Source organism: Anticarsia gemmatalis, chromosome 3, assembly GCF_050436995.1.
Source record: "Anticarsia gemmatalis isolate Benzon Research Colony breed Stoneville strain chromosome 3, ilAntGemm2 primary, whole genome shotgun sequence".
Taxonomy (NCBI): Eukaryota; Metazoa; Arthropoda; class Insecta; order Lepidoptera; family Erebidae; genus Anticarsia; species Anticarsia gemmatalis.
This window is the reverse complement of record NC_134747.1, coordinates 10,007,501-10,029,964: the sequence shown is the minus strand read 5'-3', so window position 1 is coordinate 10,029,964 and position 22,464 is coordinate 10,007,501. Positions and strand designations below refer to the sequence as shown.

General features: G+C 37.2%; 5 protein-coding genes across 7 annotated transcripts in view; 2 read left to right on the top strand and 3 right to left on the bottom strand.

Moving 5' to 3' along the window:
* Positions 1-10,138, top strand: part of Piezo (piezo type mechanosensitive ion channel component) — a 43,829-nt gene extending 33,691 nt beyond the window's left edge. For 2 of the 3 annotated variants that reach the window (XM_076136450.1, XM_076136449.1), the window contains 20 exons: positions 573-767; positions 1,713-1,857; positions 2,036-2,152; positions 2,242-2,408; positions 2,498-2,662; positions 3,314-3,460; positions 3,615-3,701; positions 3,892-4,039; positions 4,326-4,540; positions 4,789-4,947; positions 5,308-5,434; positions 5,811-5,957; positions 6,257-6,357; positions 6,727-6,908; positions 7,270-7,450; positions 7,698-7,798; positions 7,979-8,073; positions 8,180-8,283; positions 8,399-8,540; positions 8,719-10,138. In XM_076136450.1, coding sequence (XP_075992565.1) covers positions 573-767; positions 1,713-1,857; positions 2,036-2,152; positions 2,242-2,408; positions 2,498-2,662; positions 3,314-3,460; positions 3,615-3,701; positions 3,892-4,039; positions 4,326-4,540; positions 4,789-4,947; positions 5,308-5,434; positions 5,811-5,957; positions 6,257-6,357; positions 6,727-6,908; positions 7,270-7,450; positions 7,698-7,798; positions 7,979-8,073; positions 8,180-8,283; positions 8,399-8,540; positions 8,719-8,868 — 2,875 coding nt within the window. In that variant the 3' untranslated portion in view covers positions 8,869-10,138. The remainder of the gene's footprint in view (positions 1-572; positions 768-1,712; positions 1,858-2,035; positions 2,153-2,241; positions 2,409-2,497; positions 2,663-3,313; positions 3,461-3,614; positions 3,702-3,891; positions 4,040-4,325; positions 4,541-4,788; positions 4,948-5,307; positions 5,435-5,810; positions 5,958-6,256; positions 6,358-6,726; positions 6,909-7,269; positions 7,451-7,697; positions 7,799-7,978; positions 8,074-8,179; positions 8,284-8,398; positions 8,541-8,718) is intronic. The other variant, XM_076136451.1, reaches the window with a different exon arrangement.
* On the bottom strand, positions 10,131-13,918 carry Polr2B (RNA polymerase II subunit RpII140). Its single transcript, XM_076136452.1, has one exon. It carries the CDS (start codon positions 13,770-13,772, stop codon positions 10,242-10,244), a length of 3,531 nt encoding a protein of 1,176 aa, XP_075992567.1. The 5' UTR covers positions 13,773-13,918; the 3' UTR covers positions 10,131-10,241.
* A 631-nt stretch (positions 13,919-14,549) lies between these two features.
* jub (LIM domain-containing protein jub) lies at positions 14,550-18,122 on the top strand. Its single transcript, XM_076136435.1, has 6 exons — positions 14,550-16,209; positions 16,576-16,745; positions 16,830-16,892; positions 17,041-17,206; positions 17,657-17,797; positions 17,982-18,122. The coding sequence occupies exons 1-6, from the start codon at positions 14,715-14,717 to the stop codon at positions 18,089-18,091; spliced, it is 2,145 nt and encodes a 714-aa protein (XP_075992550.1). The 5' UTR covers positions 14,550-14,714; the 3' UTR covers positions 18,092-18,122.
* LOC142987584 (uncharacterized protein C18orf19 homolog A) lies at positions 16,575-20,364 on the bottom strand. Its single transcript, XM_076136448.1, has 4 exons — positions 19,989-20,364; positions 19,764-19,909; positions 19,431-19,654; positions 16,575-18,112 (listed from the first exon to the last, which is right to left on the bottom strand). Exons 1-4 carry the CDS (start codon positions 20,354-20,356, stop codon positions 18,095-18,097), a joined length of 756 nt encoding a protein of 251 aa, XP_075992563.1. The 5' UTR covers positions 20,357-20,364; the 3' UTR covers positions 16,575-18,094.
* A 792-nt stretch (positions 20,365-21,156) lies between these two features.
* LOC142987578 (uncharacterized) overlaps positions 21,157-22,464 on the bottom strand; it is a 20,263-nt gene continuing 18,955 nt past the window's right edge. Inside the window, exon 4 of the mRNA XM_076136442.1 lies at positions 21,157-22,464. This exon is cut by the window's right edge and continues 670 nt beyond it. Coding sequence (XP_075992557.1) covers positions 21,172-22,464 — 1,293 coding nt within the window. The 3' untranslated portion in view covers positions 21,157-21,171.

Genomic DNA, 22,464 nt, shown 5'->3' with positions numbered 1-22,464 from the left:
GTAGTGTTCTGCTGCATGTTTAGTATTAATTTAGTTTTAGTTCTATTTACGTTTAGCTAATTAGTGCCGTTAAACGTTGTTTAAATTGATTGTAGCCAAATAATTTAAACAAAGTTTATATTAGTTTTAAAGCATTATGTTATTTTCTTCATAGATGTAGTCTTATAGCGTCGATTAGTAAGTAGTGTTTTTGTTTGCATGCTGCCTAGTACCCAAGAATTGGAATGTTATGACAAAAATCTACTCGCGCCCACCGTAGAAATGGGGTTTGTATTAAAGCTGATTTATAAATAGTAACGCTGTTCGAAATAGGAGCCTTCAATAGTGTAGAAGTTCCCTTCAAAGTAGAAAGTTAATAATTATCAACCGTAGTGAAAACAGTAGATTTCATACTCATTCCCTCTCATTTTAAATACTTACACATCGTAGTGCTTATAAATAAAAGTGCCATACATCGTTTGTCATGAAATCGAAAGCCACTACTGAACGCAATAGGGAGACAGTATGTGAAGTCGTCCAGCGGGAATAATAACGTTGGAAGGTACGGTATACGAGTGTGGGGGGTGTTGCAGCCGTAAGTTAAGCGAAATAAGCGTGCCGGAGATCCGCATCCTGGCGCCGAGCATGGAGCGCGGGCTGGACGCGTCGCCGCCGCCGCGCCGCGCCTCGCCGCTGTCGCCGGCGCGCTCGCTGTCGCCCGCCGCCTCGCGCCGCGACGACGACACCTCGGAGCACGAGAGCGTGTTTAGCTTGCAGTCCAGCGAGAGGTCACTAGCGCCACAAGGCTACTTGTACCACATGCGAATGGCCTTCCACTTCTCTTATTCCAGCACTATTTTAAAAGATATTTATGTGCGCAGATTTTATTGCAATACACACCGCGATTAAACTAAAGTTTTTATGTCGCTCACGTATCTATATTTGTTTGATCATGTTCGGAATACCTACGCTTACCTCATCTTGAGCTAGTACTAACTTAATTTGAGTAATCGGTGAGTACGTAATTATGAAGAAGTTTCGTGAAGTGAACCAAACTACAGTTTATCTCGTGCTGTATGTTGCGCTAAGGAGCATTTGCTTGCAAAATCTGCGCATTATTTTCAAATAATTTTATTCGATATCTCGGTACAAGTAACGTTGGTCGTTTATAGTCGCTTGCCATGGGCTTTCGATGTACCTATTTATACCTATTACAGATTTTTTCTACAGATTTTATAATAATTGTACAAAACTAAGACCTCTCTTTACTTTCCTCACTTTTATTTATTGTCATCAATTGCAGCTTTTGTTTTATTTTCAATGTTTGTTGTACTTACTTACTACAGGAAAAAAGGTTTGCATTTGTGAAAAAATGTTTGTTAAAATACATTAGAATTAAGTTATTGTAAATAATTTTAATCCTCAAGATGAAGAATAATGCAACGGAATTACACAAAAAAATTATTCAGAACTATTTTTTATATTTTAACTGACACGATATTTGTTGGTATCTAAATGTAAATAAAATTGTATGATATTATGTATTCTTAATCACTAACTGTTCTTTATATTATGGTGTCATATCACTTGGTTATTTGTGTTTGCGTATTCGTATTGCTGTCTCATTTACTCACACGACGAATGATAGAAATAGATTAATTTTACAAATACGCAAAAAAGTAACCGAGTGTAGTCCGGCCGTTAGTTCTATAACAGATGGTTGTCGTTTACAGTAAGGACGTGACCACACTGGAGGAGCAAGATGACTCGATGTTCAACAAACATCACAATCCGTTTGTGCACCTCGCGTATGCGCTCTGGTACGCAGTGTTAGCGCACACGGACATCGTGTGCTATATTATGGTGTTCATCAATCAGGTACGCATACCTTTGAAGACTGTGGCTTATATAGAATTTGCTCTTTAAATAACAATATAATCAGCAATCGTAGCACTGCCTTCGCTTTCTAGGAAAAAAGGTGTTATAAAGATCTTATGTTATTTTATAATGAGCGTTTGTAAAAAATATCATTGGAAATCATTTTATGCATTTTCAGATACAATCAGCCACGATATTGTCTATCCCACTTCCGTTGATGGTGTTCATGTGGGGCACACTCACCATACCACGACCTACCAAGACTTTCTGGGTCACTTTGATCGCATACACTGAAGTAAGTAACTATTACATACATATTCATCTTCTTTACGTGTACGAAATACACATTTAAAGTTTGTCACTTACGCTCTTTTTGTTTTTTAGGTAATTGTACTCATAAAGAGTATGTTCCAATTCGAGATATTGCCTTGGAACCAGAAGGCCATACCGGCCAACATGCCGTTCACGGCGCCGCGCATCATCGGCATTGAGAGGAAATACCACTACGCCCTCTACGATCTATTGCTACTTCTCATTATATTCTTACACAGGTAATATATTATATTTACATTTTTACGATGGCTTTTCTTTATAATTTTATTAAATACATTTTTTGAAATTTTATTTTCCTTGTCTTCAGATTCATGTTAAAATCACTGGGTCTATGGAAAGAATCTACTCCAGAGATTGAGCTACGAGAAGATATGGAGTACCCGATGACGGCCGAGGACACACAGTTAGTTGTGGAGGGTCGCATCACGGAACTGGGACGGAAGTACGTCCAGCTACACGACCAGACAGGCCCGTGAGTACTATTTTAGCATTTCCTCCGTCTCCCATATCAACAAAATTTTAGGGATTTAATTTAATCTTAATGGACATTCATGATAGTCCATAAATGCACGCGGTTCGACCGTTAGAACGAAACTAAAGAATACTAGGGATGTCTTTTGTCATTCTCATCCGCAACCACATCTCGGACCCATCATGGAAAAGCGTTGGTAATCGAGGCAGGCCCATTAGATAGAAGTCAGATACGACAGTACATAGCGGAGTGTGCGGATCAGACAGTCTCCACCGGCTGGTGGACCGGCTGTACCACGTGCAGACCACGATCCTGGCCGCCATGAACGAGCTGGGCGCGTCCCGCTCCGACCCGCGCGTGGCGCGCCTCGTGTGGCAGCGCCTCAACCGCCGCCGCGCCGCGCGCCGCCGCCGCCGCCCGCCCGCGCCGCCGCCCGCCGCCTGGCTCCGGTACTGCCGCCTTACGTAGAGCACAGGCTCGATTAGCTATGTATCGTTGGAGTATTGTATACGTATATAGGGTATTTTGTAAGTACGGCTAAAGTATGTATTAGTAATTATTGTAGTGTACATATTAGGTATATCGGCAAATAGTACGTTAACTACTTTAGCTCAAATTGGTGATGATTGATTATGATATGATTCCCTACAGCAACACGACCACAGAAGAGGACTTGGATAGGAACACGAGCGAGTTCCCGAGTCACACGGGCGTGCAGGAGCGCGCGGACACGTACAAGTACGAGGACGCCGGCACCGGCCCCGGCCCATCCAAGTCCACTGATGACGATCACTACAAGTACGTATTACACACAGATATTTTATATCTACAAATATTATTTGTATTGACACTATTTCTAATAGTTAGGGTGGTTAGTTAGACCATTTGTGTATCATCCGTCACCAATCCTGGCCACACAAGATTGTTTAAATGTCGCTGTGTTTTGTTTCAGAGTGAATGACGATCAAGAACCAATTATAGCAGTAACGACCACTTTAGAGGAGCCTTACAAACATTATCCCCAAGTGATGCTGTTGTCGTAAGTATCAACACAAAATTAGTTAGTTTTTCTTGACGCTCACCATATCCCTATTCGGACAAGGAGCTATTAAATATAGTCGTCACTGATCGTTATAATCGCTAGTAGTCCACGTTGACAATTGTGTATTGAAAAGTACATAAATGTTTTTTTTAAGTGTTGTAATTGTAATATGTATTGTTTGTGTCAGAATTAAGCGCTACCTTCGACCGACGCATCAGTTCTTCAAGCGTATGTTGGCGCCGGGCGCTCGAGTCACAGCTGATATCTACGCTTACATGTTCCTGTGTGACTTCTTCAACTTCCTCGTTGTTATATTCGGTTTCGCTGCGTTTGGGGTAAGTTATCAATTCTCAGCAAATTATACTAGCCCTGGCTGGAAGGTACAGATAATCATTTTAATACCTTGCACTTACAATCAGTCTACGTTAATGCAACATTACGGAAGAAAGAGTCGTGAACTTTACTTGCGTCAAATGTTTAAATCTAGCTTAAAGGCTATAATATATTATTCCAGCTAAACGTTTTTTATTGCGCCTTCTCGACTCTGAAATACTACTAGATACTACTGTTGCTTCAGAAGATATGAGATACGATAAGAAGAAGAATCATTTTGTTTTGTAGACGCATCAAGGCGACGGCGGCGTGCAAGCGTACTTGGAGGAGAACAAAGTGCCGATACCGTTCCTGATCATGTTGATCCTGCAGTTCGGGCTGATCATCATCGACCGCGCGCTGTACCTGCGCAAGTTCATGCTCGGCAAGATCCTGTTCCAGTACGCGCTCATCATCGGCGTGCACGTGTGGATGTTCTTCGTGCTGCCGTTTATTACTGAAAGGTATACGTCAAATGCGTATTCTATGCCACCTTTTATGACCAATATGATTGTCGAGAACACCAGTCTAACAGACCATTTAGAGAAAATGGCGTTTATGCACTCGCTTGTATCCTTAAAGAAGCCAAATCTTTGTAGCCTGATTAGGAGCTGATCTAACTTTTAACTGAGCTTTATACAGACCTAAACAAATTTATAAGGGTGTAGACAACTTATCGTCTCTACTAACATAAATACGTTGTTATTATCAGAACATTCAACGCGCTACTGCCGCCGCCGATGTGGTACATGGTGAAGTGCATCTACCTGCTGTTGTCCGCGTATCAGATACGCTGCGGCTACCCGCGACGAATCATCGGCAACTTCCTCTGCAAGGCCTACTATTTCCTCAACATGATATGCTTTAGAGGGTAAGATATATACTCCATACTATAACAAACATTTATAGTAATTATACCGATTATACCGATAGTAAGTCGGTCAAAAACTCGGATAACAAACAACTTCAAATTGTAATAAAATACTTATTGAAACCTTTAAAATTGTCATCACGTTGAAGATCCGTTTTTTAATTAAAATAAAAGCATTTATAGTGTTTGAAATGTTCTTTAATTAAATATGATCGAGTTTTAATAGCCATATGACAACATTTGTTACGATCCCAATATTACCGTAGAAAGTCAAGTGAAGTAGTTTTATATATAAAAACATATGTAAATTAGAAAATGAAGCAGATTAACAGTTAATAATATAATTGATTGCGTCATCAGATTCATGGCGGTGCCGTTCTTGTTCGAGCTGCGAACGCTCATGGACTGGATATGGACCGACACGTCGATGACACTCATGGATTGGCTCAAGATGGAAGACATATTTGCTAGCGTCTTCTTACTGAAGGTATTGTATTATTTTTTAACTTTTAGAACCTTCATTTTTATACGCCCAAAAGGATATGCGTACAATTTTGACGACCTCTGTAGCCATTCCGTATATACACACATAGTTGTTTCGGGACTGGTTGTACTTTGTGTCCGTTGTTTGTATGTTAGTAAAAGTCTCCGCTACACAATAGCAATTGTTAGTGCGGGAGTTGTCTTTTTATATAATAAACAAAGATAAAAGAAAGTTATACTACGAAAGTCTCTACTCTCTGTTCTAGTTTTGAAAATATGAGAACAGAACTTTCACATAAAACAAACAGGCTAAGGCGCTTGTCTTTGTCATAACCTTAATGCAGAGTAAAAATGCATATTAACCCATTTTCCACTTGTAGTGTTCTCGGTACGTGGAGGACGAGTTCCCGCAGCCGCGCGGCGCCAAGAAGTCGAGCATGTCCAAGTACATGTTGGGCGGGACAGTGCTCGCGTTCGTCATTGCCATCATCTGGTTCCCGCTTGTTTTCTTCGCGTTCGGCAACACGGTAATTAAGAAATGACGATACCTTTTTAAGAGCTAGGCGTTTGGTTTTTGCCGTTTCTTCTCACGAGCAGTAGCTTTTCGAAGACGGTGGAAGATAAAATTCTATGGCTGTTTGAAATACTTGTTAAAAATACTATGCAAGAAATTTTGAGTTCGAATCCGAAATATTCGAATTGAAATACCGACCATCGGATAAATTTACTTCCCGTTTTATATAAGACCCTGCTAGATAAGTGAGCGATCTTTTAGAAGGAATATCCACATTAACAAAATAGTTATAAAAGTAATTTAAACTTTCAGGTCGGTCAACCAAACCCGCCGAACGACGTAACTGTGAAGATTCGCATCGGACCGTTCTTACCTGTGTACCAAATGTCTGCGCAATCACACAATATTGATGTGTAAGTATATCATGAGTATACTAGTAGTAGGAAGTTTCACGGCATATGGGACGGGTGACGGATATTCTATCCGATAGATGAAGTGCCACAATTTTACAAAAACAACTGACAGAACTCTACCTTATAAATAAGTTGATACTTATTCAGACATAATAAAACCTAATAATTATGTAAGTCTTTGCTCAGTAGTGGGACACAGAAACAAGCTAGATAAAAAAATATATAAGTATGTATAATTTCAAATGGGTACTTGGTCAAGGCAACAATATTCAATACTGAATCTATACTTGTTCATTTTCGAAAAGTCCTTGTTAGCATCTTATTTAGATTTTGTAGTAAATGATTGTAACATATAACACGTATGTACAGTTTCACGGAGCAAGACTACACGCAGCTGAGCAACATGTACGCGCGCGACCGCAACGCGCAGACGTTCCTGTCCAACTACATGTACAACGACGTGGCCGTCGTCACCATCAACCCCAACTCCACCATGAAGTGGGAGATCTCGCCGCCGGAGCTGCAGCGACTCGAGAGGGAGGCGCGCTCGAGTCAGTACATTATATCATTACGATAAATTTTTACTATTCCCAGTGTAGGTTTAACGCGATTACACAATACGTGGGCAGTCTGAACAGTCAACTTGCGGCTGTAAAAATAGAAGCAAATAAATTGATCGCAGCGAACTATATTAGATCCGCGTAAAAAGTTGGGTGCGGAACTGTGAGGGTTATTGCGTTTCAATAGCTCAATTGGTTGATCAGTCCCCGGAGTGCACTTAGTTTACGATCTGTTTGGTTCTTTGTTATTCATGACAAATTTCACTAAAGTGGTTTAGCGGTATCTATAAGTATTAAAAAGATTTGCCCTTAACATGAGAGCCCTATAACATGATACATTTGTGTGTAACAGACGCGACCCTGGCGGTGAAGTTCACGTACGTGATCACGCACCCCACGAACGCGGTGCCCAACCCGCCCACCATCGAGGACAGCCGCGAGGTGCCGCTGGAGGCCTACATCGGCGACAAGCGCAACCCGGAGCGCGACACGCTGCTCAACCTGCTCACGGGACACGCCGACCCGGACATATGGTACGAACTCGCTATAATCTCTACTACATGCATCATATTTATTTGAATGGTCAACGCAACAGATACAATTATGTGAAGAAGATTATAAGTTAACCACTGCTACTATGCTGTGTTCCTTTTCTCCGAATATATTATGTACGAGACTTAGTGAGGAAAACCTGGTTCTGAAGGGATGATAAAGTTATACTTTTTTGACCGCAATTGTCACGTACAAAAATGGATGTTATATCTTTTTTTTTCTTTGTAGGTTGAACGTGAAAACATTATTCCCTAAATTTGTAAAAGTGTTCAACAAGGGTACGTCGAAGCCAGCTTATCAACTGATGCCTCAGGTTCCGGATAATGAAAGTAAGATATATTATAATATCATATTTATAACAAAGCTTCGCGCGTAATGATACAAAAATAATTGAGATTTATTGATAAATAAACTAAGCTTAGTGTTATAATATCACTCTCTGTATCATTGACTATCATAAGTGTCAGCATTTGACCTATATAAATAAATTATTTGATTTAATATCTTAGGTGAGGACGCTCGCTTGTACCGTGACGTACAACTGCGCTTGGAGGCAGATGGCGATAATATGTACTGGCGTGTCAGGGAATCTTGTTCGCAGCGGGTAAGTTTATAATACCTCTGATAGACCCTGCGTACTGCCATGGGAAAAAGGCGTAATTTTTTGTGAGTATGAATGTATGTAATAACAAATATTGGTTGAATTACAGGACCCGCTGTTGTCGGTGCCGCTCAACAACTGCAATATGCTAGTGATGTACACTTTCAACGATAAGTTGTTCCCCGAGACTCTTAACTTTATATCGGGTAGTGGGTAAGTGCCATTTCTACCTATGCTTGTTTCATTTCTGAGTTGTGCCCAGAACATACTTGTCGACTTTTTTATTTGACTACTTGTGTGTAAGTAATATAATACGTTTGTTCAACAGTATCATTGGATTATACACAACGTTTGTGTTCTTGGCGTCGCGAGTACTGCGAGGCTTCTTCTCGGGCATCTACACTAAGATTATGTTCGATGACCTGCCTAATGTCGATAGAGTCCTGCAACTCTGCCTTGACATCTACTTGGTAAATTATACTATACTTATCAAATCATTATATTTTTTATATGAATTAATAAAAAAAGCAATCTGATTCCGGATCTAAATTAATTTTATTTGTATTGTACGAATTGTAATTTGTTACTCCATGATTTGAGCCTAACAACTACGATGTATCTTTACTTATCCGACTATATTCCTTGCAGGTACGCGAAGCTCTAGAGCTTGCTTTAGAGGAAGATCTGTTTGCTAAATTAGTGTTCCTCTACCGCTCGCCGGAGACTATGATAAAATGGAGTCGTCCGAAAGAGGACGACAACGAAGACCAACACCGGGCACTGCCGCCGTCACGCTGAACACCGCGGTCTTCGTATGTAACTACATCACATCTTTGTAAAGTGAAACAGAGCCACAGTTAAAACTGCTATTTCTATATACTAGAATCATCATAAGCTTACCTTACAGAATTAAGTCTGGGGCTTGGTAATTAGCTTAGTCATTGCGAACGAGTACTTGTTATAACAACCAGTGACGATTATTTTACGTAAGTTTTTGATAAATGATTCATAGTTTATTCGAGAGTTCAATGATCTATCTGCATGTATTGTTACAAATAAATACGAACTATCAATAAGGGAGAAAGTACAAGATTTTACCCAGTACTACATCGCTTTAAATACTTACTGCCGTTAACGTCCATATAACGTAATTATTTATATTGAATTAATGATGATTTACTGCATATGGGATGCAACTCTATACATCGACGATAGATACGTAAGTTGTACAGTAAAATAGTTATAATTTAAGAATAACCATGGTGCATTTTGTAATCCAGTTTGAAATATCAACCTACAATACCTACATACTTTATTTCTAAAATTGGCAGAATCTTTCGAATACAGTATGTACTTATTTGATGTTACGTTTAAATTAATGCGTCATTGTTAAATATACTTGATGATTTTTAGCATATCTTGCACTTTATCTATAATGCGCACAAAACTCTGAAATTGTACTTTGTACTTAAACATAATTTCATTTGTGCATTTCTAGACTGTAACGATAAACGCTCTCTTATTTTAAATTATGGAGAAAGTATAGTTATTTATCTTGAATATTCTATACCTGTTTGAAGCTCATTAGTCTTGTTGTTTTGTTTGCTATATAGATTTTACTGTTCTCTATTAAATGTATTAACAGATGTTTATACAGTTATATATTTTACTCGGAATTTTTATACAGAAGTTACCAGACAACTATAAGGTCTAATTTATTTATTATAGATGTAATTACATGTAACTTAAACTATTGTTTAAGTTTACAAAATGTGCAATCTTGTCGTTTTAAAAATAAATTATTATATTATCAACTATAATAAGCTATAGATTTTGACTGCACACCATAGTCTTAAATATTTTTTTGTATTCCATTGAATAAACCTAAGTTTATTTTTAAATTATACCTCAATTTAATAAACTTTAATTATTGCATTTGATATTACATAATTAAATTATTCAAGTAAGATAATACAATTATATTGTACACTTTTGTATTATGGTTGTTGTGTTTAAGCTGCATTTAATGTTGTCGATTTGTGATAATAAAAATCATGAAATGTTTTAATTATTTTTTATTCTTTTTCCTTGACAGATACAAATCATAGAGTTATTATTACTAACTAATGTTAACATTTTGCGATACTTTCAAAACAATCTTATAATTATTCTTAGTTCACGACCATCAATCTTGGAGCAATATTCATTGACATCAGTTCCTGGAATAACAACTTGGCAGCATACGGCAAACGCACTTGTGATATTTGGGTCTTATTTTTGCAACCTTTACATTCAAATGTGTTATTTCTCAAATTTGCAATAGCAATCAAACCACAGAAATTGCATACATGTATGCGATAAGGATCGGACACTTCAAAGAGACGTTCACGCAAGAATTGAGCGGCGCCGTGTGCTATTTGACAATCACGTTCCATTTCACCGAAACGGAGTCCTCCATCTCTAGCCCTACCCTCCATAGGTTGTCTCACCAAGATTTGTACTGGTCCTCTAGCCCTTGAGTGAATTTTGTCGTCGACCATGTGCTTAAGACGTTGATAATAGGTAGGGCCCAAGAATACTTGAGCATTTATTTTTCGACCTGTGTGCCCATTATACATAACTTCATTGCCACGAAGATGATAACCATACTCTTGTAACAAGGAAGAAATTTTCTGCACATTGACAGCATCGTTAAATGGTGTAGCATCACCGATTTCTCCTTTGTTAGATGAGACCTTTCCCTGAATGCATTCAATCAAGTGACCAATTGTCATACGCGAAGGGATAGCGTGCGGATTAATAATAATATCAGGAGTAAGACCCTCACATGTAAATGGCATGTCCTCTTGACGATACTGAATTCCACAAGTTCCTTTTTGGCCGTGACGTGAAGCAAACTTATCTCCAATTTGTGGAATACGAACTGAGCGCACACGAATTTTGCAGAACTTATATCCCTCGCTATTTAATGTTAACATTACCTGGTCAACAATACCCGTTTCACTGTTACGTAAAAACGTAGATGCATCACGCTTTGTGTAGCGTTTTGTTGTGCCCTCCAATTCGTCGTCGTTTTCAGGTAAAGTAATGGTTTTTCCAATAACAACATCGTCACCAGACACTCTTATACCAGGAGCAATAATACCATCTTCATCGAGTTTGTCATACAAAGCATTTCTCATGCCTTGACATGTTTGTCTAGTAGGTTTTTCAAACTGCTCTTCTTGGTCCCCAATCCTTTTAGATTCCGAGTCTTTATATGATCGATAGAACACAGATCTAAAGAATCCTCTCTCTACAGCAGAAGCATTCAAAATAACACTGTCTTCTTGATTATATCCAGTGTAACAAAGGATGGCAACTATTGAATTAATACCAGCTGGCAATTCTCTGAATCTTAAATATTCCATTGATCTTGTTGTAACCAATGGTTTATGAGGGTAGTATAATACATGAGCCAGAGTATCCATTCTCACATGGAAGTTGGTGATATATACACCCATAGCTTGTTTACCCATAGCACTTTGATAAGTATTCCTGGGACTCTGATTGTGATCAGGGAATGGGATAATGGAGGCACAAACACCCAGTATCATGGCAGGGTGAATTTCACAATGAGTATATGTTGTACAGTAAGCATATTCTTTAATTTGAGCCAGATCATCAGGACTCATAGCAATCATTACTGTTTCCTCTTCAAGAGTGTCAATATATTCAACAACACCACTTGCTACTAAATTCTGCCATCCATAGTTATTAAAATCTCTCTCTTTTAGGTCATCTATGTGTTTTTTCTTTAGTAGTAATGCTCCATTTTCAACAATCAACAAAGGACGACAGATCCTTCCTGCGTCAGTGTATATCCGTATTTCTCGATCTCTAATATCACGGATCATACTTACTTCAGATACTATAATATCCATTTGACGTCTCAGTTTCCTCAAGGTAGCCATCAATTGTTCAGGATCTCTGTGGATACCTACCCAACATCCATTTACGAATATCTTAGTAGCATCAGCTATAGCTGAAGGCGCAATTTCTTCCAAGTTTTCCATGGACCACTCTTCCAAGAACTCAAGAATTGGTGAAGGTTGACTACCAACAGAGATGTAAGCCATTAACGCCAAATTTTTGACCAAACCTACAGCAGCACCCTCAGGAGTTTCTGCAGGACAAATCATACCCCACAGAGTATTATGCAACTGGCGGGGTTTAGCTAATTTACCATCACGCCCAATAGGCGAGTTGACACGTCGTAAATGTGACAGAGTGGAGGCAAATGTCAATCTATTCAACACTTGAGATACACCAGCTCTAGCTTGATGAGCTTTCTTTTGATCACCCCAGTTTCCAGTGGCAAGGGAGTATCTTAAACCATCAGTAATTATTTTCGTTTTAATAGCCAATTCCAAATTAAAGTCCTTTCCTCTATCAATAAACTTCTGAGCATACATTCTGACTTCTTTAAGAAGATTTTTAAATAAACCTCTAAACAAAAATGCAAGAAGTGGCCCAGCCAGATCCAAACGTTTATTTCCATAGTGATCTCTGTCATCTAATTCACGACGTCCCAAAGCAGCTAAAAGCAGTCTATGAACCATGTAACCCAGGAAGTAAGCTTTCTTTGTTTCACAGAAGTCTGAGACACCAACATGAGGCAACATTTCTTTTTGCAAAATTTCTTTAGCATATTTAATACGTTTTTCTTTTGTGACTCCAGGACGTGCACCACGAGCACCAATAAAATTGAGGGCCACATTCTGTTCTTGAATGACAAAAGCCTCATCTAGAGAGGGCTTGACCATTTCCATCATTTCAGGATCATCAAAGTCATAGATGATATGCTCTAAGATATCTCTGTCAGCTACAAAACCAAGAGCTCTAAACACAATCATAATTGGGATTTCTTGTTTAATGTATGGAACAATTGCTATTATTCTTTGTCCAATGGCGGATTTTTTTATGTTTTGCCCTCCTCGGGCCATCATGTTGACCCACAAAGTTGAAGTAGGCCTAGAACTATGCTCAAGGCAAGATCTAATTTCAGTTTTATAGGCAAATTTACCATCTTTCATACTGAACACATATACAGTATTTGTAGCCATTTTCTCTTGAGCAATCAATACTTTTTCAGATCCATTGATAATAAAGTAACCACCAGGATCAAGTGGACACTCATTTAATTCAGACAGATCTCTGTCAGTCAAGTTGTTAAGAAGGCAGTAGGTTGATCTCAACATAATAGGAATTTTTCCAATGAAAGTTTTTTGATGTTGTGTTTCAATTGGGTCTTCATGTTCTTTTACAATAGTTTTAGTAATGTCCACATAAAGTGGTGCAGAGTACGTCAAATTACGAAGACGTGCTTCATTAGGCATCATGGGCGATGGTGCACCGTCTTTCTCCCAATGGGTCGGTTTTGATAAGTAGATCTGATCAAACTTCAGAAGATACCTCGGTGGAGTTTCGATTTCACCTGATGAGTGCTGAGCTTCTGCTTGCAATTCTATTGGAGGAGAGTCTTCCACAATACGCTGGACAGACATTTGAATAAATTCATCAAAACTGTCCAGTTGCTGGCGTACTAGACCTTTTTCATCAAAATAAGCGTTGATAACAATCCAACAAGCCTCCTGCCACAGCTCCGAGGAGATTTCTTCCACATCAATTTCCTCATATTGATCATCTTCTGCGTCGTACATGATGAAAGAGGAGAACAAGTGTGTTCTCCTCAAATAAACATAAAATAACTATAAAGAGTGTATACTTCTAATTTTATAGAATTAGATCCAAGCACACGTCGTTTAGTCGCAAGTTATCGAGAACATTTGACAGATCAAATACATACAAAATGGCGCGGTATATGAGTAAAGTGTCTTGTGTTTCGACTAAAAAGAACTACTAAAAAATCATATTCGACTACAATTTTATTTACTGAAATGATTATTTTATTGTTGCTTATTATACGCTGATTTAAAATATTTGTACAGAATAAAATCACTCTTTTAAATTTTAATAATAGTATATTCAGAGCCACATCGAACCGCTAAGTGGATCTAACAGGTAAAATTATTATTTTTCCTTTTTTAACTCATAGGTATTATCAAGCTTCATATTCATTAATTTTCTAGACTATAATGTAATGGGGACTAACTAATTCTTATAAATACAATACAAATGAATAAACATCAATAATTGGAGTCTTACTCGAATGTTTTTAATAAACATTCAGAATAATTTCTTCTGAATCTTTACGTGCGTCCTCATGAGAAATAATAGATTGCATATTGAATAATGAACAGATATTTTTTTTTTGCTAGTTGGAGTCCACATAAAATGTGTGGCTAGGCTAGCTAATACCAAACAAAACGTCTAAGGACCCACTAAGCTAATGTGGGCGTGGGAACTTATAAATATGGTCAATTAGTAAATAGTAACTATGCCAACGACACTAGATAGTATTCAACTAGAGGTAGGTACATACAAAGATCTTCGATTCTTTGATCGATCGTTAGATCAAGATCATCCCTAGTACATGTTTTGTTTGAGAGTTCAATTTGACGATTATTGAGATGATTCATTCGGGTTGAAGTGCGTTGGACTGCCGTTTATTTTATTTTTAACCGTTGCATTTATATAATATTATGGATTCTTCAAGAAGAAATAACACAGACGAACAACGGTGTATAATTGGGCTGCAAGATTTGAAAATCTCCAACAAAGTTGAAGATGTTACTGAGCAAGCGCACGGCGCTGTAACATCGAATACAAGTTCTCTCGCCAAAACTCGTCCGGTAGGCGCAATAGAGAGCTTTGTACTGGATAATAGCCAAAACAATCGTCAGGATTACAGTTTTTATGAGCGATCTAATGTCATAGCTGCTTCAAAGTTTGCGACACCTAAGCGGGTAGAAACTATTGCGTCGATCAATAAACGCGATATAAACACTGCAGCTTTGCCCTCGAGCCCTACGCGCTCCATTGATTCCATATCGCAAAGGTCACTCAGCTATCAAACAGACGACTTGTACGAGATCCCAGCAATTCCTAATGCACAATATCCGCCCCCAGTATATGAAAACATAGATTATTACGGAGAACAACGCTCACCGCAGCCGCCATACTACCACCAGCTGTACCAGCAGGCGCCGCCACCCCCTGTGTCCGACGGATACTACGACACACGTTACAGTAAAGCTCAACCACAAGTGCCAGTTAATTCCAAGAATAAACTTAGTCCCTTAGTGTATGAAAACATGTTGTGTTCAGATAATGATAAGAAAAGTGAATTTAAGCCCCAAACAAACCATGACCAGAGATTTATACAACAAGGCTCAGTTCCAGGTCCACAAGTCCCTAATACTAGTGTGTCCAGGAACATGTCACAAATGTTAACCAGTGAGAAAATTAAAGTAGACAAAGCTCCACCTCCACCACCTTACAATACTTCGCAGGACAACCCCAGTAGTGACTACACAATCATGAAGTCTGCTCCCCCAAAATACACAGATGTCAGTGCACTTCTAAACAATGATAACACTATTAGTTTTGATGATAAAATTGTCACTATACCTTCCACTGCAATATATGCATCAATAGCACCCAGTGCTCAGAGACCTAAAGCAAACATTGCCACTGAGGTACAGACAGCTACAGCAAGTCCTAAGTTTTTCCACCCTAAACCTAACATTTCCAACAGCATTGGCAAAGATAAACCTATGGTTAATGGAGGATACACTGCCAAACCTGTGACAGTTAATAGAATGCAAATAGTTGAAGATACAAATGGATCAGATTATGTGTGCATGACAGGAGGGTCTCCAGCAGCTGCTGTGGCTGCAGCTAGCCGAGACAATGTGTCTATTACTTCGGACTCAATTGGCTCAAGAAATTTAGTATCTGGTCTGACATCTTTATGTTCTCCTGCTCAGTCTCCAGCACCTAGTCCTACTCCCAGTTCTGTGTCTCAAGTATCAGGGGGCTCTAGGGGCTCCGGTGGTAGAGGCAAGAGTCTACTGCCATACAGTATTACTCCACCGCGCCCTCCAGGCCCCAGTGAAGCTCAGAGGAAAATAGAAGAGCTCACAAGGCAGCTTGAAGAGGAAATGGAAAGACAAGATGAGGAGGGTGAATATTTTGGTAAGTTTTAATAAACCTCTTACAAAAACTTTATTAACTATAATATCAAAATACAAAACACCCAAACAATGAATAAATTACAATTCATTATGAAAACATTATAAAAATAAGGTTTAAACTTTCTCTGTAATTAATAAATTTGCTTAAATATATTAATTTAATTTAATGCGAAACTAAGTTTCTCTAACACCAATATAATTAGTCACATTATATAATTTCATATAAAAAAATCCCATTGTTTGTGCCAAGTTGATAGTCAAACATTAAAAATGATATGTAGTACAATAAATAACATTGTAACTAACACATTAACTATAAAAACAATAATTTTGTAATAATACTGAGTTGTGTACATGTTGTTGTCAGGCATTTGTCACACATGCGGTGCAGGTGTGACTGGTGCAGGCCAGGCTTGTCAGGCAATGGGCAATCTTTATCACACCAACTGTTTTATCTGTTGCTCATGTGGACGTGCACTAAGAGGCAAAGCTTTCTACAATGTGCATGGAAAAGTCTACTGTGAAGAAGACTACTTGGTATGTTTACTTTTATCACAACAAATTGTGTTTAAGATTTGGGATTATGAAAAGAAATATTCTTAAACTATGATATATTTTTAGTACTCAGGATTCCAACAAACAGCTGAAAAGTGTGCAATATGTGGACACCTTATTATGGAAATGGTAAGTCGAGTCTTATAGATTCTCATTATCTATTAGATAATAAGTCTATAAATCCCTACAAGTTATTTATGAAGCACTTCAAGTTCTTAATATGTTATAAAGAGGGCTGATTTTATTAGTATTATATTGTTTGTTTGTATTCTTACAGATTTTGCAAGCTATGGGCAAGTCTTATCATCCAGGTTGCTTCCGCTGTTGTGTGTGTAATGAATGTCTGGATGGAGTGCCCTTTACAGTGGATGTTGATAACAAGATATATTGTGTCAATGACTATCATCGTATGTTTGCACCTAAGTGTGCTAGCTGTGGAAAAGGTAAATCCAATATTTGACACTTTAGTTCAATCAGAATAAACATGATTAGTAACACTGTAGTTTAACTTGGGAAATTAACCTTAATTGAAAAGCATAATACATTCAAAAACATGTAAAGCAACAGCAGAATGTTAGTTACATAAGTCACCCACATTCTAGCACAAAAGTGATAACTGTTAGTACCTACTTTAAATTGTAATCAGTAAAACAAAACATTATTGATGTGATGATTTTAGTGTTTCTAGAATGTATATAAACTATCAATGCATTTTATTCATATCTTTAGATGTAGGAGTACATAAATATTTATAGATAAGATAGTGTTAAGTATCAAGACATACATAATATATGTACATTGAATTGTAATGTTATTATTTAAGTTTAAGCACTTAAAATAGCCAATGCAATATTTCGTCCATGATGAAACAATATTGTATGTTATGATTACAGGTATAACGCCTGTTGAAGGAACAGATGAAACAGTCAGAGTTGTCTCTATGGACCGGGACTTCCATGTAGACTGTTACATGTGCTGTGTGTGCGGGATGCAACTGACTGATGAGCCTGACAAGCGCTGTTACCCCCTAGCTGGTAAATATTAGTTCATTATCTTACAACTCCATTCAACCTTAATAGAGGTTTCATCCAGTAGAAGTAAAACATGACGTTTCAAAGCCAAGCTTCTATTTCTAATTTTTTTTATAGATTTTTAGGTACATGCTGGTAGATATGTAAATCATGAATACAATAACAAAAGTTTAATACATTGTTACAGGAAAGTTAATGTGTCGTGCGTGTCATTTGGCGACTATTGGAGCAGCGTCGGGACCTGGCTTGTCGCCGGCGCCTCACCTCTCGCCTGCCTCTTACCAGTACATGGGTTGAGAATCACTCTTTGCGCTGCATCTATTGTTAACAACAAAACAAAAAAAAACTTAGGAAAAGGTGATTGGCTTACGATTTTTATAAAATTGTGCTCAAAAATGATCAAGTGCATCTGTTAGCATTTATTGTAATTAGCTTTAACTTGCATAACTTTTAAGATATCAATAACTCAAGTAAATATACTTAGAACAGTGTTGTTATTATTAATATAAAAAAAAACCATTCAATAATATGAAATTGAAATGTATCAAATTTGTAAGTAAAGTAAGTTGGTCATCTTCTTAATGATATTGAGTATGCTTCAATGTTAGTATATAGCAGGTTAAACAAACTCAAGATATCAATCAAATAGCAATACAATTTATCAAAATGCTTTGAACAGGAATGAAATGGAATAAGGATTTGAATTTTGAACACATAGAAAAATAATGTATATTATTATGCAATATGATTTGAATGAAACAATTGCAGTTTTGCCTATAATATTTTGTGATATCTATATGCTTATTATATTAGTATAAAGCTAAAATATTTCAATTTACATATTATTATTATCAAAGAAAGTTTATGAAGATTATACAAAAATGTGTAGGCCTAATGACAGTATTTAGATTCATCATAGTAATAAATTGAAAGAAGCTGCATTTCTGTGTTATCATATATTGTATTTGTGGTACAAGGAATTATAGGTGTTAAACCTCAAGTATTATGGCTGCTAGTTAATTTGCCATTGATGTGAAGTGCATTTACTAATTTTATTCATGCCAGACACGACAGCACGCCTGGTCGGCAATATTTAGTAAAAAGCAAAAATGGTCAATGGTACTACATGTATTGGTTTTGGCCACATTGTCACAAAATTTAACATGTTAGGATGAGAGGCGCAATAAAACATTCCAGTAATGTGCTGTCCTGTTTTGTACTTAAAATAATTATTTGTAAGTTGTTTTTATATGTACATTTTGGTGAAAATTGATGTGATTATTATGTAATTAGTTACGATATATTAAATAAATGTGGATTTTGTTAAGTAGTACTTTTTATATTTAAATAATAAATATTTTAAAAAATATGGCATCTTTTAATTGTGAACCTGAGGGGCTGTATTAGATAAAAGTTTGTCATAACATTGATTGATACGATCAATATATCACAAATACAAGATATTATTCTTACTTATATCATTAATAAAGGATTATTTTTAATGGCATAACAATGTCTCCTTCTTTAAAAATGTACAAGCAATATTTTAATAAACTACACATCCTTGTGATTTATGTGCTGCTATGCATAAATAATGAGTTATTAAAAATTAATAGACATTTTACATTCTCTTCACCTTGTTTTTCATGGACCGCATTTCCTCCTTATATCGTTTCATTTCTTCCATGACCTGAACCTTACGTTTTTCTTTCATGGTATTATATTGCTGTTTACCTTCATTAATACGGTCTTGGATATTTACTTTTTTCTCTTGATAAATTTCCTTTAGCCTTTCTCTTGAGGGCACTGGTTTAAGCCAACCAATAGCTGTTAATCTTTTGATAGCAATTGTGGTTACTCCTAAAATGTTTCATAAAGTGTTAATATTATTTATTTACTTTTGCTTTTAGTAGGATGGGTAAAATGCCAAGTAAATGTCATGACAGATAAAATAAATAATTAGTATTACCTACTGTGACTGCATACCGTAAAGGTGTCACTAACTTGTATAGTGCTAAAGCAAGGGCAAAGTATCCAGCACCAGAGTCCCTCAGTGGAGATATAATTGTTTCACTAATACCTAGTGATGTTAATAAACTTACAACATCGACACCACTGCAACACAACATACCCAGATTAATAAAATGTACACAATGTTGTGAACAGTTATAATACTTACAATAAGTCCACCCACCTTCTCACAAAGTAGTAAAAACCACCAAACCAGACACAGGACGTCGCCATATGAACAGGTAATACCACATACCAATAGTCTTTATACATTTGTTTAAATTTTTGAATGAGTCCTGGTGGTTTAACTTCATTTTCTTGAGGTGTTTTGTCACCAGGTCCTTGTTTAGTGGAGCATAGTCGTAATTGTTTAGAAAATAAGTTTATTTGTTGTGTTTCGATCAGAGGCCTATGTAAATAACTATTCTGATAACAAACTCCACTTGCCAGGACCCTTATTGAATAATTTCTTCCAATACTCCATTTTACCGGTTTGGTTATACTGTGTAGGTAGTAACAATTCTTATACATCGTCCTATAAGCCAGAGCCATGCTTGTGTATATATAAACAATTGTTATTGCACAAAAATCTCATAAACAATGCATTTTCTTTAACAATTCGAATAGATTTTTCGGAATAAATAAAATTGTTGACTGACAGGTTCTGATGAAATCAACGTGACAATAGTGAAATGTCAATGTCACGTACACTTTTTTACGAACATTCCGTTCTACGGCTTAATGAAAGGTCATGATTTCATGAATAAGCATGATAATGTTGCCAGCATCCAAAACATGAGCATGAGTCGGAAAACCGTAGCCGGTTAAAGCTCATAAGAATCATCGTGTTATAAACAATAATCTTAATTTGAAACTCAAGCGTTTTAAAATGTTTACTATCAAATATATTTTAAGCATTACACATTTACCCATAAAATATTATTAATACCTCCAAGTTGGTGGCACGTACAGGTTTAGCCGATCATTTATTATTATTATTTTCTGTCTTACAATAACAAAATCCAAATAGAACTGGGTGGTATTAACAAAAGACACTATCATAGCTATATTTTTAAGGATGGGCAATTTTCAACATATCGTTAATTTTTTTTAATAACTATGTTAATACAAAAATGAAATACAACAGATATGTACGTATAAAAATATTATTTAAATTTGAAGCAATGGCATTTGTCGATGAGTTGGAACTTTAAAACCAGTATTTGGCGTTAAAAAAATGTATAGAGCCTGAGCGAAAGTCATGTAAGACTGATGAATATTAAAAGCATTTTTGACTTCAGTTCCCTCGCATCAGCGTTGATTTGAAAGAGCTACGGTTTACAATATACTAAATTGGTATTCTGGTATTAGTGGCAGTAACAATACAGTTTAAGTTGAGGATTATGTGTACAGTGGCTCTGATTCCCATACAGGTTCAAGCGACTGATAGTACCCGCAAGAGACCATCTATCATCATCTTGTCGCAACGTCGCTTCGAATACTCCACCACCCGGCGTGGTTCGAACAACTACTAAGAACTCTTTCCATCCCATTTCTTCTTCATCTGGCGTGCCCGCCTGTATTTCTGTTATTTCCAATATTTCAGTTAATGACAATTTCGAACATTCTGCATGGAGCCGTAATGAATAGTTTAAAATGGTGATAAATTGTTTTCCAGCTTCTATACCTTCGGGACTATCTATGGGTAGTACAGTACCTTTATGACAAGTGCACCAATGGTCGTCTATGCCTGCTGTGGCACATGTTCGATTACTAGGTATCGGCAGAAATAAACTTATGCTTCTGTTTTGAGCGTACGATTCCTTGCTCTTGGTTGTAATGGCTGAATCGATAAGATTATTTAAATCAACTAGATCCTTTAAAGTTGCGTGTACGTCGAAGGGAGACGTTAAACGTTTAGCGTTCAAGTTTAAATTATTGTAAGCTTGCGTATAATTTTCACGGAACGATGGCGGCAACAAAATAAATAAGAACGGTAATCGTTCCTCTAACCTCCCTTGTTTAGTTGAACGTATTTCTCCCCAACGAATACCGTGATCACTAACAAAGAAAATCACTGTTTCTCTTGTATAATTGGAATCTTTCAATTTATTGAAAAACTCAAAATAACTATCGTCCATTAACATGGGGTAGTTAAGATGATTGTGACTCATTGTACTCTCCCAGAAATAGCCAAACAATTTAGTATTTGTCGATATTCTTGTAAGATCTTCTACAAAATCTAACAAAACCTTATAAAAATATATGTCATTCATGCACAGAAAAGGGTTATGCCCGATGTAACCAGCGTACTTTTCTGCTTCACTAAAGAAGGTATGTAAGTAATAATCAGTGGGTGTCGTGACGAACCCACTATACCCGTAGTTAAATGTTCCGAGTGCTGCGCCGTCTTCTCCAAACGCCGTGTAATAACCTGCCTGCTTAAACCACTCCCACACAAAGGGACAATTGTCAAAGCTAGACATTTTATGTGGCATGCAGGTGTGTTTTAATTCCGTGATCTTAACGCCCATGAGTAACGGAATGACGTTAGGAAATGTGTTATCTCCGACCTTGTTGTATCCCGCTAAGTCGATACCGCCGTTATCTTTGATGAATGACACAGTTTTCGGCATCGTTCTGTATAGATTTAATCTAGA

Bases quoted from the DNA above. Each gene is read 5' to 3' on its own strand.
- jub (XM_076136435.1), top strand. From the start codon at position 14,715: ATGGATTCTTCAAGAAGAAATAACACAGACGAACAACGGTGTATAATT. The intron at 16,893-17,040 runs GTAAGTCGAGTC...GTATTCTTACAG, and splicing joins GACACCTTATTATGGAAATG to ATTTTGCAAGCTATGGGCAA. The intron at 17,798-17,981 runs GTAAATATTAGT...ACATTGTTACAG, and splicing joins GCGCTGTTACCCCCTAGCTG to GAAAGTTAATGTGTCGTGCG.
- LOC142987584 (XM_076136448.1), bottom strand. From the start codon at position 20,356: ATGGCTCTGGCTTATAGGACGATGTATAAGAATTGTTACTACCTACAC. The intron at 19,910-19,988 runs GTGGGTGGACTT...GTTGTGTTGCAG, and splicing joins TTTTACTACTTTGTGAGAAG to TGGTGTCGATGTTGTAAGTT. The intron at 19,655-19,763 runs GTAATACTAATT...GAAACATTTTAG, and splicing joins ACGGTATGCAGTCACAGTAG to GAGTAACCACAATTGCTATC.
- Polr2B (XM_076136452.1), bottom strand. From the start codon at position 13,772: ATGTACGACGCAGAAGATGATCAATATGAGGAAATTGATGTGGAAGAA.